The 14,647-nt window shown below is 44.4% G+C and overlaps 1 protein-coding gene across 1 annotated transcript; it reads left to right on the forward strand.

Annotated features, from left to right (window-relative positions):
- The first annotated feature begins 2,836 nt into the window (after positions 1 to 2,836).
- CUNH9orf131 (chromosome unknown C9orf131 homolog) lies at positions 2,837 to 6,903 on the forward strand. The gene is made up of 4 exons (XM_045840000.1): positions 2,837 to 3,067; positions 3,451 to 4,139; positions 4,451 to 4,461; positions 4,595 to 6,903. Exons 1-4 carry the CDS (start codon positions 2,837 to 2,839, stop codon positions 6,901 to 6,903), a joined length of 3,240 nt encoding a protein of 1,079 aa, XP_045695956.1.
- Positions 6,904 to 14,647: the final 7,744 nt, after the last annotated feature.

Raw genomic sequence — 14,647 nt, forward strand, 5'->3', positions numbered from 1 at the left:
ACCCTGGTGAATTGGAGAGCACATGTCCACTTCAAAGGGAGCAACTGCTACTTAACTCTAAGTCAGGGGTGCCCAACCCGGGGCCCACAGGCCGCATGCAGCCCAGGATGTCTGTGAATGCCGCCCAACACAAAATCATAAATGTATTCAAAACATTACAAGATTTTTTTGTGTGATTATGTGTCACAATGTATTTAATGTGGGGCCCAAGACAGCTCTTCTTCTTCTAGTGTGGCACAGAGACGCCAAAAGGACTCTGCAAATGGTCTTTACTTGGTAGGAAGGGGAATCCAATGTTGCCAGATTTTAAGCTTGAAATGTTGATTATTATGTACAACTTATTAAGCTTACAGTGTTGACTACTAATTAAAGTTTTTAATTAAAAAAAACTGGCCACATTGTCTGGGCTAAATTTTATATATCAGTTGGTCATCCTAAGCCTTTTTATGGTTTCAGCTGCTACATATATGCTGCTAGCTGGCAAATTTACATCTTCCCCATAGACTGTTCTCCCAAGCTTCAAATCTATGTATCTAATTGCCTCCTGCCTAGCTTTTCCTTGTCACAGGGACCTCAAATTCAAATGTATAAAATGGAACCCATCAGTCCTGGCTGGTGTGGCTCGGTGGATTGAGTGCCGGCCTGCAAACCAAAGGGTCACTGGTTTGATTCTCAGTCAGGACACATGCCTGGGTTTTGGGCCAGGTCCCCAGTAGGGGGCATGTGAGAGGCAACTACACACTGATGTTTCTCTCCCTCCTTTCCCCTCTGTCTATAAATAAATAAAATCTTTTTTTTAAGGGAAAAAATAAAATAAAATTAAATAAAATAAAATAAAATTAAATTAAATTAAATTAAAAATGTAACCCATCAATTCGACACAAACCCTATAATGGTATCCAGGTCTGTGTTCCCTATCTCAGTAAAATGGCCCCAACGTACACACCCGGTTTCCTCCCAGAATCCCTGGAGTCATTCTCAACTCCCACTTCCTCCACCCCATCCCATCGTTACAAAGTCTAATCAGTTTCATCTGTGGAATTCTATTTGAACCTATTATTCCCTATTCCCACCATCACTGCCTTGCTTCAGGCCTCATCTTTTATTTTGCCTAAATTAAAGCAAGAGTTCTCTAACTAATCTCTTGCCTTCAATCTCTAATCTCTTTACCCTAACTTTAGCCAGTGTTCTTTACAAGACACAAACTTGATTTTGTCACTTCCCTGCTCAAAACTTTTCAATGATTTACCATTACCTTCAAAATAAATTTCTACTTCTTAGACTGGCATTCAGGGCCCTTTGTGATCTTATCTTTCCAGGTCTATCTCCTATTGCTTCCTCAATCCCTACTGCATTGAAATACCTTCATTTTTCCTAATGGGACATATTTTCTCTGCCTTAGCACCTTTATGCAGGCTATTCCTCCTGCTTGCACTGTCCTTCTCTCACTCCCTACACTCTCATTTTCTTGGTTCCTCAAACCAAGCATTAATCTTCTCTTCTGGGACATAGCCCCTGACAAGCTATCCCCTTCTCCAGCCTGGTTAGAGGCTGGTTATCTCCAGCCTTTTCTGCCTCCATTGTGCATATCTCTATTTTATTGTCTATTACTTGACTACTTTCCCCACTGAAATGGACTTACTTTAGAGTTTCTGTCTTACTTCTGCCTACTCAAAATTGATCATAATACCTGATCAATAAATATATATTGAGCCCTGGCTGGTGTACCTCAGTGGACTGAGCACAGGCTGTGAACCAAAGGGTCACCAGTTCGATTCCCAGTCAGGGCACATGCCTGGGTTGCAGGCCAGGTCCCCAGTAGAGGGCATGCGAGAGGCAACCACACATTGATATTTCTCTCCCTCTCTTTCTCTTTCCCTTCCCCTCTCTCTATTAATAAATAAATAAAATCTTTAAAAAATAAATATATATTGAATGAACTAATTGATCCAATTGAGGGTAGCAGTGGAGAAACTTTTCTTCCCCAAGATCACATGGCCAATCAGTGACAAAACTAGAGAAGCCAGGTCTTCTCAGTTTTTGTTCTGTGCTCTTTCTACCAGACTAAGCTGGCCTTTGAGAGGGGTGGGGTTAGAAGAGAGGCATTGACTTGTACCAGGAAGGCAAAGATTGAAGGTTGGCCCTGAAAATAAGAGTTGACATGGAATAAGTGGTGGTTTAAGGGGAAAGAAGGGCAAATGAAGAAAAATGGTCAAGCACATTTGATTTATATGTTACCCTTAATAAGAATGCTTGCCAAAAATATCTCAGGCAACCTTAAGTCAAATAAGACAGTTTGCAACAGATATGAGACTTAAAAAAAAAAGAGGGAGAAGATTCTATCCATTAAAAATGGAATGAGGCTTGTAATCAGGAGCCTTAAAAGAAATAAAATTTTAATGTAGTATGTATATAATATAGCATATATACTATATACAGTTCTAAACATATAAATTTATTCATTTAATTCTCAAAAAAACCCTATGTGGTAATAAATAATATTATTCTCATTTACAGGTGAAAAAGCTGAGGCACTGAAAGATTAAATTTGACTAAGATTTTACAAGTAGAAAGTGGCAGAGCTGGTGTTCGAATCAGGCAGTTTTGATACTAGAATCCATGTCCTTATCCACAATACCTGAAACATAATTCTGACCTTGGCAATCAAGACAAAAGGGGATCGCCCACATTTTACTGTGTAAGTATGAATTGTCTTATGGTGGCAATTTTTGACCCTAAATTCAGGGAGAAGGCTGTTAGGCATGTGAGGCATGGGAGTTCTTTGTTCTGTGATGCAGTGATGACATCAGGATAAACTGCCACTAGGTGGAGGAAGATGGACTGGCTGCTAGGGGGCATCCTTAGGGCTGAGGCTGTCAAGGGGCTTCTCTGGAGCCAGCTGACCCACGCCCTGGCCTGTAGACACTGTGGCAGCAGCTGCCTCCAGAGTACAGGGAATTTAGTGACACTATTCCTGTTCGTGATTTGGCAGATCCGGAGGTGGTGGCAGCTTGGGAGCTTGAGACATCTTTGGCTCTGGCACTCTGGGGACATGAAGCAAGGCAAGGTGGGTGACACAGACGTGCAGAGAGCTAAATGACTATTGACACCGCGTGTGAATTTTGGTGAGAAATCATTGAAATGGATGTGAGCCCAAGTGAGTGACTATAAGCCTTAAATGTGAGGCTGGGTGACTGACCACTGACAGTAGATTTGAAGGCAGGTGAGTGATCACTTACCATAGATGTAGGATTATGTAAGGAATGCCAGTCTCCACAAGCAGGCTGGGCAATGGCTGCTAACATTGGATGGGTAAGTGACTGTTGACCACAGATGTGGGGACAGCTGAGTAACCATTCACTCTGGATATGGACAGAGACTGAGCTTCATGACACACCTTGTGTGTCTGAAAAGGCTTCATACCTGATAGTGTCTTTCTCCATCTCCCAGGGCCTATTACTTCTGTACCGTGTGGCTTTCCTTTGTCATCTGTGGAGGCAGAAGTCAGAGGAAGAGGAAGAAGAAGAGGGAGAAGAGGAAAAAGAAGAGGTGGTATTCCTGGATCCATTGAAGCCGTGTTCTCTTCCCAAAGAAGCTCCTATTGAAAAGCAAGCTACCACAGCCCCATCCCAACCATCCTGTGATTCTGAGAGCCAACACAAGATCATAGGGACACCAGAGCTAGTACTCATGCAGACCCCAAGCCCTTCCAGATCATTCCCCACCTTTCAGATCCTGACCAACTTGCCCGTGAGGCGTAAGGCAGCATCAGGGAGTCGTCTACAGCAGAGAAAAAGCCAGCTCTTCTGGGGACTCCCTTCTCTGCACAGTGAGTCCTTAGAGGCCATCATCCTGAGCTCAGGTGGCCCCTTTCCCCTGAAGTTACCTGTTGGTCCTTCTGTCTGCTTCAACAAGCTTTCCTTCCTGCATAGGTCCAACCTGCTGTCTTCCCAATATTGCTCCCCAACCCCACTTCCTATCCATAAAGTGCACACTATGAAAGTCCTGGAAGAGTTGGACCCTGATCCTCAGCAACTTCCCCCTCCATCTTCCCCTTCTGTTCTATCACCACCCCTCCGTCTTAAGTCCTTTCCCATAGACCATACAGGATTCCATTTTGGTGTTCAGGCACCTACACAGTGGCTTATGTGGCAGAGAGCGGTTCCTTGGGTCTCTGAGGATCAAGCCCTGCATCCACATCCTGAACTCCAAAGAACAAGACCCTCCAAGTTTTTCCCCTCATCTGAGGTGTGGTGGGGGATGCCATGGGATCCTGGCCTCCCACAACACATTCCAGATTTACTCTCTGCCTCTCTGCTGTATCCCTCTAACCTTCTGGGAGTCCTGACTAGGTTTGAGTCCCCACGGAGAACCATGGTGCAAAATGAGGACTCCAAAGCCTCTGAGCCAGCAGTGCCAGTTCCCAGCCCAACCCCAGCCTCTCTGCCAGAACTCCAGGGGGTTAGCCCTAGAGGAGGCCTGTGTGGATCTGATGACCTCCGGAAAACCACAAGGCAAAGAGAGAATCCTCAGATCTCTGAGCCTCCAGTCCTGGTCCCTTACCAATCTGCAGCTCCCATAACAGAGCCTCAAGAAACTAGACCCCTGGGAGTTCCACCCGGATGTGAGACTCAGTGGAGAACCACTGGACATAGAAAGAGTCTGAAAGCCTCTGAGCCCCCAGTGCCAGCCTCTTACCAAGCCCCGGATTCTCTGTCAAAATCCCAGAAAGTCAGCTCTGAAGGAGAACCTTCTATACCTAAAGACTTCTTGGGAACCATGGGGCACAAACAGAAGCCTCAGGCCTCTGGGTCTCCAATGCCAGCCCCCTGTCCTCCCTCAGACCCCCTGCCAGAACTCCAGAGAGGCAGTCCTCTGAGAGGTCCACCTGGATACAAGTGCCTCTGGGAATGCAGAGAAAACTCAGAAAACCCACAGACCTTTGAGCCTCCAGCCTTGGACCTCAATCCAGGGTTCTATGGAATCAGCCCTAAATGTGTCCCATCAAGATCTGAGACTCTACGGAAAGGCATGCAAAATAGAGAAAATCTTAGGGTCTCTGCAGACTCAATTTTACCTGCCAGCCTTCCCTCAGCCTGTCTGATAGAGTCTCTAGGAATGGCGCCCCAGGGAGTCCTGTCTAAGTCCAAGGCTTTGTGGGAGACCACAGGGCGAATAGAGAACCTCTGGACCTCTGAGTCTATAGCCCCTGACTATGGTCAGTCTCTAGCTCCCATTCCTGAGCCTCACAGAATCAATTCTGTGGGAAGCCCCATTAGATCAGAAACTACATGGAAGGTCACTGAACATTCCAGGAATTCCTGGGCTTCTGAGCCCCCATCTCTGGCCCTCAGCCCATATCCAGCTCTCACACTAGAACCCCTCAGAGTTAGTCCCATGGGGGTCCTGTCTGATTCTGAGGCTAGCTATGGGGAATCACAAAGGAGAAAGAACTCCTGGTCCTCTGAGCTCCCAGCCCCCAGCTTACCCCAACAGCCACATGGAGCTAGACCCTTGGGAGTCTTTTCTGACTCTGAACCTGTTGAGGGGTACATGAAGCAGAAAATCTGTTGTGCTGCTCCTGTGTCTCCATTCTGGGGCCCCAGCCCACCTCCAAATTCTATGTCAAAGTCTCACTCAAGTGAGCCTATTGGAGGCCAAGGCAACTATAAGACTGAGGAGGAGGCAGTGGAGCCGAGAGAGAACAGCTGGGCCACTGAGCTCCCAGCCCCAACTCCTAACACACTCTCTGCTCATGTACCAGATCCACACATGGCCCTTAAGTTTGTGAGGAGGAATGTGCGACAAAGAGAGATGCCCCAGGGTCCCAGCCCTCCAGCAGCAGATCCCCTGCAGCCAATACCCTGGCCTCCCACCCTAGCTGAAGCTCTGAAGACTGAGCCCAACCAGCCTGGCCTACCCAAAGAAGAGCTGTTCCCAGGAGTTAAGGGAGAGATCCCACCCTCCCAGAGAGAGGCTGTCCCAGAGGCGTCCATGCACTCTGGGATCCAGGTCTGGCACTGGAGTAGAGAATTAGAACTCGGGCTGAAGAAATTGCAGCTGAGCCCTGCTTCCAGATCCCCTGGCCCAAGTCAATCATTTGTCAGTTCCCCTGCCCTGAGCTCCACAACTCCAGGCACTTGGAGACTCTCTTCTTACCCCTCACGACAGACTCATCACCCCAACCTGTGTCCCTACTCTTCAAGCTGTCATCCCCCAAAAGCAGAAAGCACAGTAACTCAGCCTGTCCACTGTTATCACTCCCACTCCTTTTCCCATCCTCAGCCACATGGGTCTGGTAGGGCAAAACAAAGGTCTCAGAGGGAGGAAAGAGTGAAGGCAAAGATGGTGGCCCAGGTTTCACCTCAGGGACCACATGTTCACATGGAGGCTAATGAAAACTGCCCAGGCTTGAGAGAGGCCTCATACCCTGAGGTTCTAGTCTCAGGTAATAGGCAAGACAAAGCTTTGGCACAATTTTTAGCCAGAGAGACAGACAGACTCAGGAAATCCAAAGCAGGAGACCACAGAGGAGGGGATGCAAGATTGGGGTCATCCACAGTCATGGGGAAGAGCCACCCAGTCCAGGCTGGAAGACCAGTGGAGGCCCCTGTAAACCGACTTTTCCAAAGGAACCAGAGCTCTCTCCACACTGCTCTTCCCCAGCAGCTTTACTCCATGCCTACAGGCCCCCAAGATAAGCGAGAGGCAGAACTGAGAGCTGGTTATATCCTGATCCCTCAGCACTGTATGCACTGCCCCTGGGCCCACATGGAGAAACACTTCACTTCCCCTACACCTCAATCTCCCCTTACCAGGGGTCTTCGAAAGGTGCTAGCCAAGTGTCTAAGTAGCCGTGGGCCAGGCCCACCAAATCCAGTCAGCACGAGGAACAGCTGGTAGTACTGGCACCTGAGGGCTGGAGAAGCAAGCAGAGGAAACCCTAATAAACTAGCTGAACTAGACAAATCCCACTCGTGTCTTCTTTGGAGCCTGGTGTACTGAGAATGTCAGTTCCCTATTAACTTCTGCAGCAGCTATATTCCCTCAGAATCAGGCAGGTCCCTAAAGAACTCAGGATTCTGCAGGCTTGAATTTCTTTTCAAGTCCTTCACAGATGATCCATCTTGGGTCCACACATTCCTTTCTACAGGTGAGGCTGAAAGGCCACGGGAGCACAGTCCAGTGCTGCCCTTGAGAAAAACTTCACAGCAAGTGAACAGAAGAAAAATACATCTATTCACGTGAGCACAATCAGTCTGGGTCTAGGCAGACCCAGTGTATGCCTGGATATGGTCCCCTTCTTCACCCACTTGACCCACAAGTTCTCCACATATCTTGCTGTTTCTTCTCAGCCCTCTGCTCTTTCCTCTCCCTCGGTCAGCTCAGCAACTATTTATTCCCAAGGCTACAGAAACAAGTGCCTTTCCATGTTTAGTGGCCATCTGGGCTTCTTCTAGATTTGCCTGTTCATATCCTTTACCCCCTATTTGTTGGATATTGTATTAGTTTTCTACTGCTGCCATATAACAAATTACCACAAAATAACAAATTTACTTTGTCAGAAAAATAAAATCAAGAGGTTGACAGGACTGCATTCTTTTCTGTAAGCACAGGGTAGAGGTCATTCTTTGTCCTTCCTGCCTTCTAGAGGCTGCCCACATTCCTCGGCTGCTAGCCCTCTTACTCCATCTTCAAAGTTAGAAAAGTCTTCCCTCTTCCACTTTTAAAAACACTTGTACCCTTCGCTGGTGTGACTCAGTGGATTGAGTGATGGCCTGTGAACCAAATCACAGTTTCAAGTCCCAGTCAGGGCACATGCCTGGGTTGCAGGCCAGGTTCCCCACTGGGGGGCGTGTCAGAGGCAACCAATTGATGTAGTCTCTTGCACAATGATGCTTCACTCTTTCTCTCTCTTTTTCCCCTCTCTAAAAAGTAAGTAAAGTCTAAAAAACTTTAAAAAACCCACTTGTAAATACATTGGGCTCACCTAGATAATCCAAAATACTATTCCTATCTTAAAGTCAGTTGGTTAGCAACCTTATTTCCATGTAAAGCCTTAATTCCCTTTTCCATGTAAAATAACATATTCACAGGTTCCAGGGATTAGAACGTAAACATCTTGGGGGAGCCATTATTCTGCATACCACAAATATTAACTCAACCTATTATGTATTTTGCAGATACTTTCTCCCAATCTGTGGCTTATTTTCTAATTTTAAGGTGATTTTTATTGTACCAAAGTTTAAAATTTTTATGTAATGAAATCTTCCAACATTTTTCTTTATAGCTTCTAAAGTATTTCTTCTGGTACTTTTATAATTTTATATATTAATGTTTAGATTGTTAAGCTGGTTTCTGAGTATGGTAGGTGCAAATCTAACTCCTCCCCAAAAATAGATGTCCAATTTTACCTGTACCATTTAAAAAATTAAAATACATATACAAAATGTCTTAAACCCATTCCATTAAGTGCTATATTTCAAAACAGGATAAAAACTTGTTTTAAATATTCTATTTATTTTTAGAGAGAGGTAAAGGAAGGAAGAAACATCAATGTGTGGTTGCCTCTTGTGCACCCCCAACTGAGGGCCTGGCCCGCAACCCAGGCATGTGCCCTAATGGGGAATCAAGCCAGCAACCTTTACTTCACAGGCTGGTGCTCAATCCACTGAACCACACACCAGACAGGACAAAACATGGGTAAAATTTTAAGCATCTCTAGGTTACAGATCCACACATCCAACAGCCTACTAGATATCATCTCATATGCAACTTGTCCAAAACTTACTCATTTTCCCTGTAACCTTTTCCTCCAATTTGGCCATTCCTATTGAAAGGTACCACATCCACCCCAAGGGTAGCCAGAAGTCTGTCTTCCCTTCCTCTCACTCCCCAATCTAATCAATCATCAAATCTGTTAGTTAAAGCTATGAGGTGTATCTCAAATCCATTTCCATCTCTCCATCTTCATCATCACTGTCAGTTATCATTTCTCACCAAATTAGTAGCCCATTCCTTCTAATCCATCCTTTTACACGGCTACAAATCTCTGAAGGTCAACTGACCCAAAGTCTTCAACAAGTGCCCTAAAAGTTTGAGTACTATAATTAAAAATCAGTTTTAGCCCTGGCTGGTGTGGCTCAGTGGACTGATGGCTGCCTGCAAACCAAAAGGTTGCTGGTTCAGTTCCCAGTAAGGGCATACGCTTGGGTTGCAGGTCAATGTTTCCCTACTTCTCTTTCTCCTCCCTTCCCCTCTCTCTATAATTATGTAAATGAAATCTTTAAGACAATGGTTGTGAATGACATATCTGGGTCACTCGGGAAACTGTGAATATGAGAATTAGACTATATAAAGATTTCTGAAAGGGAGAGATTAGCATTTAAAAAGTTATAGAGCAGAATGACCTCATTTTGATTTAAAAATACCATAGGTACAGAAACACATGCATATGAACTAAAGATGGTGATCTTGTATTGGGAATATCAACTTTTTAAATTTTGCTTATATTTTTCTTAATTTTTACAATGCACATTACTGTTATATAAAAATAAAAGTGTTTTTTTAAATTGTCATCTGAGGACATTTTATATGCTTTGAGAGAAAGGGGGGGGGGCGTTGGAGATAGGGGAAGGGAGGGAAAAAAGGAGGAGACAAACATCAACTGGTTGCCTCTTATATACCCTGACTAGGGACCAAATCCACAACCTAGGCATGTACCCTGACCAGGAAATGAGCCCACAACCTTCCAGTTTGCAGGACAATGCCCAACTGAGCTACATAAACCAGGGAAAAATAAAGGTTATTTTTAAAGTGAATTGTCTATGATGTACACTTGGTAATTGTTAGGTAATTTTTATTTTATTGCCACAATTTAAAAAATAAAGTGGCCCTGGCCAGGTAGCTTAGTTGGTTAGAGCATTGTCCAGATACACCAAGGTTGTGGGATCAGTTTCTCATCAGGGCACATAAAAGCACCAATCAATGAATGTATAAATTAGTGGAACCACAAATCAATGTCTCCCTTTTTCTCTAGAAAAATCAATTTAAAAAACTTTAAAATCAATAAACACTTATTTTAAAAAAACGAATCCTCTGCACTGAATCTGACTCACTTCCCTGTCCAAATTGTTCCCTTCCTCAAGGACCCATAGTATCTTCAGAATAAAGTTCACTTCTGGCATATGAATTTCTTCACAATGTGGTTTCTGACCTCTCTGAATTCAATCCAGGACTCCCTTGCTAGTCAACCTGATGCTTCTTAGGCATTCTCTGTATTTCCCAACATCTGTGCCTTTTGCTGATTGTTCTCAACATTTCCATGTCAATTCCCCCACCTTCCTTTATTGCCCAGCTCAGACTACCTCCAAAGCCTTCTCTGATTCTGTTTGCCCCTTCTTGTAGCCCCATAACAATCTGTGCCTTAGGTTATGACCAGGTAGCTCAGTTGGTTAGAGCATCATCCTGATATACTAAGGTTGCGAGTTTGATCTCCCATCAGGGCACATAAAAGAAACCACCAATGAATGCCTAAGTGGAACAAACTGAGGTTTTCCTGTCTCTCTCCCCCTCTTCCTCTCTAGAAGACAAACACAAAACCAAAAAACAATTTGTGCCTTGTTGATAGTGCACATTTCCTGATAGTATTCCAATTCAAGCCCTTCAAAGGAAATGAGATTCTGCTCCGGCTGGTGTGGCTCAGTGGATTGAATGCTGGTTTGCAAACCAAAGGGTCACTGGTTTGATTCCCAGTCAGTGCACATGCCTGGGTTGCAGGCCATGTCCCCAGTAGGGGCGTGCTAGAGGCAACCACACATTGATGTTTCCCTCCCTTCCCCTCTCTCTAAAAATAAAATCTTTAAAAAAAGAAGGGAGATTCTGTGAGGTCAAGCCCACATTCCCAATCCAGTGCTCTTCCCATCCTACATTCCCTCTGTTTGGTTGAGGAAAGACAGTCAGAAGGTACGTGTTGTTCCTCTGCCTCCTCTCACTAACGTCATCATTCTATCCCAAAGCTTTATTTATAGCCCTCAAACCTGAGGGCTGCAGTCCAAAACTCACCACCTGCTGGCTAAGGGTGGAACTGAAGGTACTTTCTTTTCCCCACCTTCCCCCACCACCATACCCCCACCCCTCAAGTCTCAAAGACATTGCAATTCTGAATTTCTACTTGACACGGGGACATTTAATGAGTCTATGCATCTCTGGGTAGCTTTATGAAAAGCCCAAGTCCTATATTCTTTTTAAGGATTTAGTAGATTGTAGGACTGGGTAAGGGTAACAAACCATTTAATGTTTGCCACAGTTCACTCAAATTAATGATCAGCAGACCAAATCAATGACTGACAAGTCAGTCTTCCTCATGGGCATTGTGTGACTATCAGATTCTCTGGGCAACTTGTAGGATTGATTATCTTGGATCCAATTACATTCTAAGATGTCAGACTTGTTCCATCTGTGGCATACTGTTGGTCCTCTGTAATTGATGCCATATACTTAAAAACCCATCTTTTAATCATTGCACTTAACCTATGGGTTCTTCCCATAAGTTAATCACTTCTGTGATTAACTACAGTTAATTAAGACCACATTCCAATTTCTTTCTGGGAATGCCATATGTGAAAAGACAGACTGTTGATACAACTTGCCTCTCGGTTTAGGTATGCAGGCTTCTGCAGATGAAAGGTGACAACTGGTCCCTCACTGCTTCCTACAGTTTACAAATGACTGTCAATCACTTTATCAGATTAAGAATCTTGAGGCGACAAAAGAGGTAAACTTGTTCAAAGCTACACTCTTCAAGCTCAAGTGCCAGCACTAGAACCAGGCCTCCAACTCTAAGTCTGGTCTTCGTTTTTCCTAAAGAAATCTGTAGAGCTCCAAGTAAATTCCCTATAGACACACTGTGTGACAAGTGAAAACAAAGCAATCGTTCCAACACAAATTTCTATCACTTATCAACCAGTATCCCTACTTTTATGGGAAAATACCACTTGCTTTCCTTTCTGTTATGATCCCATAGCCTGATGCACAGGTACTAAGTGTCTTTCCCTCAAAGACCTTGTCTTTAGCTCTGAGGTGAGGCTGCCAACCCATAGGGATGACACAGAGTAACCAGAGTAAGAAGACTGAAGGCTAAGCCATCAGGTTACCTAAATGGTGGGAATGAAAAGGAGAAGCAAAGACAGAATCTGGTGGAGATAGTGTCATGGAAAACAACAGCCCACTCAAATCCAAAAAGTACAAAAATATTTAAGCACCTGAGATCAACATGCCCCAACATAATCAGAACAGCCAATGTAATTATCTTGTGTCCTTGAAGATTATCTATAGTTAAACCAGACAAGAGCCTGGTATAAGTACTAGGAAACCAACACAAATGACTCAGAAAACAATTTTCTCTGCACCATTCACTCCTTTGGGTAAGGTACCATGGTACTGACCCCAGCAGCACTAAATGATAGAATGGTAGCTATTTAAGAGGGCACTCAACTTCTGTCAAGATGGAGGCGTAGATGTGTTTTGCCTTCTCACGTAACCACAGAAATTACAACTAAACCTCAAAACAAATAACATCCAGAACTATCAGAAAATCAAACTGTATGGAAGTCCAATTTAAAGAGGCCACATTCATCTGGACAGGTAGAAGGGGTGGAGACACAGTGAAAGACACAGAGAAACCGTGGTGATGGCAGAATAGGCAGTCCCACATTCACATGTGGTGGATAAAAATTGGGAGGGATACCTTGGTAGTGAGCATCCTAGGCCAGAACACACAGCCCAGGGTTCCAGAGCCGGAAAGATAAATCCCCATAACTTCTGGCTATAAAAACCAGTGGGGGGGTGGGGCAGCAGAAGAAACTGCCAGATTGTCCGGACATTCAGCTTACAAGACCCACACCGTCTTAGAACATACACTAACCCCCCCAACTCTGGGATTCAGCACCAGAGCAACAGGCTGGTTGGGCATCAGTCACATATGGGGAGAGGGTGAAGTGACTAGAAATGGAACAAGTTGCAGGCAAACCTCCAGAAGCCAGGCAGTAGCACTATCCCCTCTTTGAGACCTCCCCTAAAACAGTCACAAAGTGGTGAAGTGGGTTGCCCCACCCTGGTGACTAAGTCTCCACCTCACACAACTTACAGGTGCCTTTTCCACAACAGGCCACAGTACTCAGACAGGGAATCAAAGCAGCTCTACTTAATACACAGAAACACACACAGGGAAGCTGCCAAATTGAGGAGATAAAGAAATGGTCCAGATGGAAGAACAGAAAAAATCTCCAGAAAAAGAACTAAAAGAAATAGAGATAACCAACCTATCAGATGCAGAGTTCAAAACACTGGTGATTAGTGTGTTCAAATAACTCATTGAGTATGGCACCAACATAAAAAAAAAAAGACCCAGGCAGAAATGAAGTTTATATTAAGAGAAATGAAAAATCTACAGGATACCAACAGTGGAGGAGACGAAGCCAATATTCAAGTCAACAAGATGAAACACAAGGAAGATACAAGCATTCAATCAGAACAGCAAGAAGAAAAAATAATTCAAAAACTTGAATTCAAAGAATCTAAGAATGTAAGGAGCTTTTGGGACATCTTCAAACGTACCAACATGCTTGTCATAGGGTTGCCAGAAGGAGAAGAGGAAAAGCAAGTAACAGAAAACTTATTTGAAAAAATAATGAAAGAGGACTTCCAGCCAAGATGGAGGCATAGTTAGATGCCTCCTCTCACAACCAAAAGGAAGACAACAAAAATGATTAAAAACAAATATACAACTAGAACTGCCAAAACTGTATGGAAGTCCAGCAACCAAGGAGTATGGAAGAAACATTCATCCAGGTCAGTAGGAGGGGCAGATGGATAGCCAGGGTAGAGGACTTGCCACAAGGCGGTGGCTGGCAAACTAGGCAGTATATCTGCATGCAGATAAACCAGGAGGAACAACTGGGGAGTGAGACAGATCATGCAACCTAGGGCTCCAATGCCAAGAACTAAAGCCTCAAAACCTCTAACTGAAAAAATCTGTGGGGGTTGAGGCAGCGAAGCAACTCCCAGCCTCACAGGAGAGTTTGGAGAGACTCACAGGGTCCTAGAACATACACAAGGCCACCCACCTGGGAATCAGCACCAATTTGCACCAAAAGGGCCCAATTTGCTTGTTGGGTAGTGGAGTGACTAAAGTCCAGCTGAGAGCCAAGCAAGAGGCATTGTTCCCTCTCTGATATAAAGCACCACAACCAGGAAAGTGGGTTACCCTGCCCTAGTGAATACCTAAGGCTCCGCCCCCCGCTATGTAACAGATGCACCAAAACAAACAAAAAAAAGGCCCAAATGAAAGAACAGATCTAAGCTCCAGGAAAAATACAACTAAGTGATGAAGAGATAGCCAATCTATCAGATGCAGAGTTCAAAACACTGGTAATCAGGATGCTCACAGAAAAGGTTGAGTATGGCCACAAAATAGAGGAAAAAGTGAAGACTATGCAAAGTGAAATAAAGGAAAATGTACAGAGAACCAACAGTGAATGGAAAGAAACAAGAAATCAAAGGTTTGGAGCAGAAGGAAGAAACAAGAATTCAAAAACATGAAAGGCTCAGAAAACTCTGGGACAACTTTATACATTCCAACATCCAA

The sequence above is a fragment of the Phyllostomus hastatus genome, unplaced genomic scaffold, assembly GCF_019186645.2.
Source record: "Phyllostomus hastatus isolate PE091 unplaced genomic scaffold, TTU_PhHast_1.1 phas_contig_34, whole genome shotgun sequence".
In the NCBI taxonomy this organism is placed as follows: Eukaryota; Metazoa; Chordata; class Mammalia; order Chiroptera; family Phyllostomidae; genus Phyllostomus; species Phyllostomus hastatus.

Bases quoted from the DNA above. Each gene is read 5' to 3' on its own strand.
- CUNH9orf131 (XM_045840000.1), top strand. From the start codon at position 2,837: ATGGACTGGCTGCTAGGGGGCATCCTTAGGGCTGAGGCTGTCAAGGGG. The intron at 3,068-3,450 runs GTGGGTGACACA...TCCATCTCCCAG, and splicing joins GGGACATGAAGCAAGGCAAG to GGCCTATTACTTCTGTACCG.